General features: G+C 48.3%; 1 protein-coding gene across 1 annotated transcript in view; it reads right to left on the reverse strand.

The window, feature by feature from the left end:
• Positions 1-191: 191 nt before the first annotated feature.
• Positions 192-2500, reverse strand: part of sbk3 (SH3 domain binding kinase family, member 3) — a 3484-nt gene continuing 1175 nt past the window's right edge. The window contains exons 2-4 of the mRNA XM_062466324.1: positions 1456-1606; positions 536-969; positions 192-302 (exon numbers count right to left, since the gene is read on the reverse strand). Coding sequence (XP_062322308.1) covers positions 192-302; positions 536-969; positions 1456-1606 — 696 coding nt within the window. The remainder of the gene's footprint in view (positions 303-535; positions 970-1455; positions 1607-2500) is intronic.

Raw genomic sequence — 2500 nt, forward strand, 5'->3', positions numbered from 1 at the left:
AGAGAGAGAGAGAGAGAGAGAGAGAAGAGGTTAAAGAGAGAGAAAAGAAAGAGTGCGAAAGAGAGAGAGGGGGTGTTAAAGAGAGAGAAAGAATAGGAAAGCGAGAGGTAAGGAAACTGAATATACTACTCTCTTCTACCACTTTATTCCAGCTGATAGTGTTTCCATTTTGGGATTTGGAAACTCCTACTCTACAACACGTATTTCCCTCTCAGTCCATGATAGATAGCAGGGAGAGGGTTAGCATCTTCACCAGAGCCCAGCACGTCACTGACAGGCACGGACACAGGGTAGTCAGGTGGCTGAGCGGTTAGAGAAATCGGGCTAGTAATCAGAAGGTCGCCGGTTCGATTCCCGCCGTGTAAAATGACGTTGTGTCCTTGGGCAAGGCACTTCACCCCTACTTGCTTCGGGGGGAATGTCCCTGTACTTACTGTAAGTCGCTCTGTATAAGAGCGTCTGCTAAGTGACTAAAATGACTAAATGAAATGAAAATGACACAGGAGTGCTTGGCCTGGGGTGGACTATGGTGTACTAAGGTGTGTGTGTGTGTGTGTGTGGAGGGTGGGGGGGTTAGTGGAAGGTTCCAGTCTTTATCAGTTTGCATGTTTTTGCTGACCGACAGCAGCTTCAGCAGGACATCATGTATCAGAAGAACGTGACGGTGCAGGTGCCAGCTAACGAGGCCCAGGCGCCGCTCTCCCCGTGACGCTACGGCTCTCACGCACACCACAGCCAGGCCTCCGGCCACCACTCCCCACTCACCTCGGACACGATGACGCTGTAGAGGTCGCCATAGAGACCGGCCTGCTGAGCGAAGACGTAGTCGGAGGGGAGTGGAGAAGAAGATGCCGAGGGCCCTGGTGAGCGAGGGGTGAGTGCAGAAGGAGAGGGAGAGGTTGTATTCGCGCAGGAAGGAGAAGAGGGAGGTGGAGCGCCGTTGGAAGAACTTCAGAGCCATGGGAGTTCCTGGTGGAGAGAGGAGGAGGGTCAACGTAAGTTGTGGGAGATTCATTCTGCCAAATAACTCCGGGATCGCAGCTGAAATGTGTCACTGACTCTGTGAACATGTCCAATCTCCGTCTGCAGGACAGCTGCTTCACATTTTGTGTCCGTGGGGATACTAGGTACCTTGTCCAGCAGAAACTCAATCCCTGAACATGTCTAGCGAAGCACTTCATTACAGCAGCACTGCTGTGAAAGCTTAAGTGGATCCTACACAACGATAACCTTAGAAGTCCATCGCTGCACGACTGACCACCGAGAGGCAACTTCCAGTCAGTAACCAGAGAAGTTGCATTTCTGACCCCATACAAATACAGTTTGGATGCAGAGACACACTATTTCAAACATTTTGGCGTTTACATTGTTCTTCCTGAGTGAGTGTGATTTACAAGCGCCGCAGTGCCACTTGGATCCCTGACCCCTTGACCCCTGAGCAACAGCTTCACTGACCTCTCTTTTTGTGGACGGCCAGCATGACCTTGCCGTAGGAGGCTTCCCCAAGGAGCTTGACCATGGTGAAGTGGTCAGATGTTTCCAGGGTGCACATGGCCTGGGCTGAGAGGAAACACAGCTCGTCCAGTTCCTGTGCAGCTGCCTGCTTCTGGAGAGACACACAGCAGCAGAAACGTGAGGCTGGCGGAATGCGTCAGAAAACCGGGAAGCGCTTTAAACTCGACAGATCACTGTCAAAACATGACAGATTGATTGCCGAGTTCTAATTGGTGGATTTAATTGAAGCAGTTAATGCGTCAAGAACCAGGATGTGAGCTGCTGTATTCAGGACTCATTATCTTTATGAAGCCTGTACCCCCATTAACCTTTATGCACGCTCCAAAAGTCATGAAAAAGACTAATTGGCGGGCTTCCGTTTCGCCATGGCACATGAAGCAAAATTCACTTCTTGAGAGAATCTTGTAGATTATTATTTTTTTGTTTGAGGGTGGTTAGGGGCGATTCACCTCTGAATTGATGTTGTTTGCGGATATCATCGCACGTTATTGTCTTTCTAGGTTTCTGCTGTGTGTTCTATATGTTGATATGACCGTGGCCTGCAGAGATGGGCTAACTTCATTAGAACTGGATCAGCTCATTTGAGACCAGGGGAGGGGTGTGAACACACTAGAGACACGGTAACACAATGAAGCCGTTCTAACATGACGGTATATTTATACCCTTGCCCTTCTGCATATATACATTTCTTACATAAGAGAGAAGATTGTAGGCATCCATGGGTTAATCAGCATGGTTTATTCGTGGTTACAGTTAAGCCACTGGAAAAACGAATTCTGGTAGACTGATATTGTGGGGTGTCAGAAGAAACTACGGCTGAAACTTTAGATGTGTGTCGTTCGACGTTCAATTTAGTTTGTTCAAATCGTGATTTAGCATTTTCAGTTGAGAATTTCAAGATTAAAACTTTGTGTTAGCTAACTCTAACTTGTGTGCAGACGCCCTAAAGGCTCTACTCTTTGTGAACACAATCCTTCCCATTATT

Source organism: Osmerus eperlanus, chromosome 7 (genome assembly GCF_963692335.1).
Source record: "Osmerus eperlanus chromosome 7, fOsmEpe2.1, whole genome shotgun sequence".
NCBI classification, from domain to species: Eukaryota; Metazoa; Chordata; class Actinopteri; order Osmeriformes; family Osmeridae; genus Osmerus; species Osmerus eperlanus.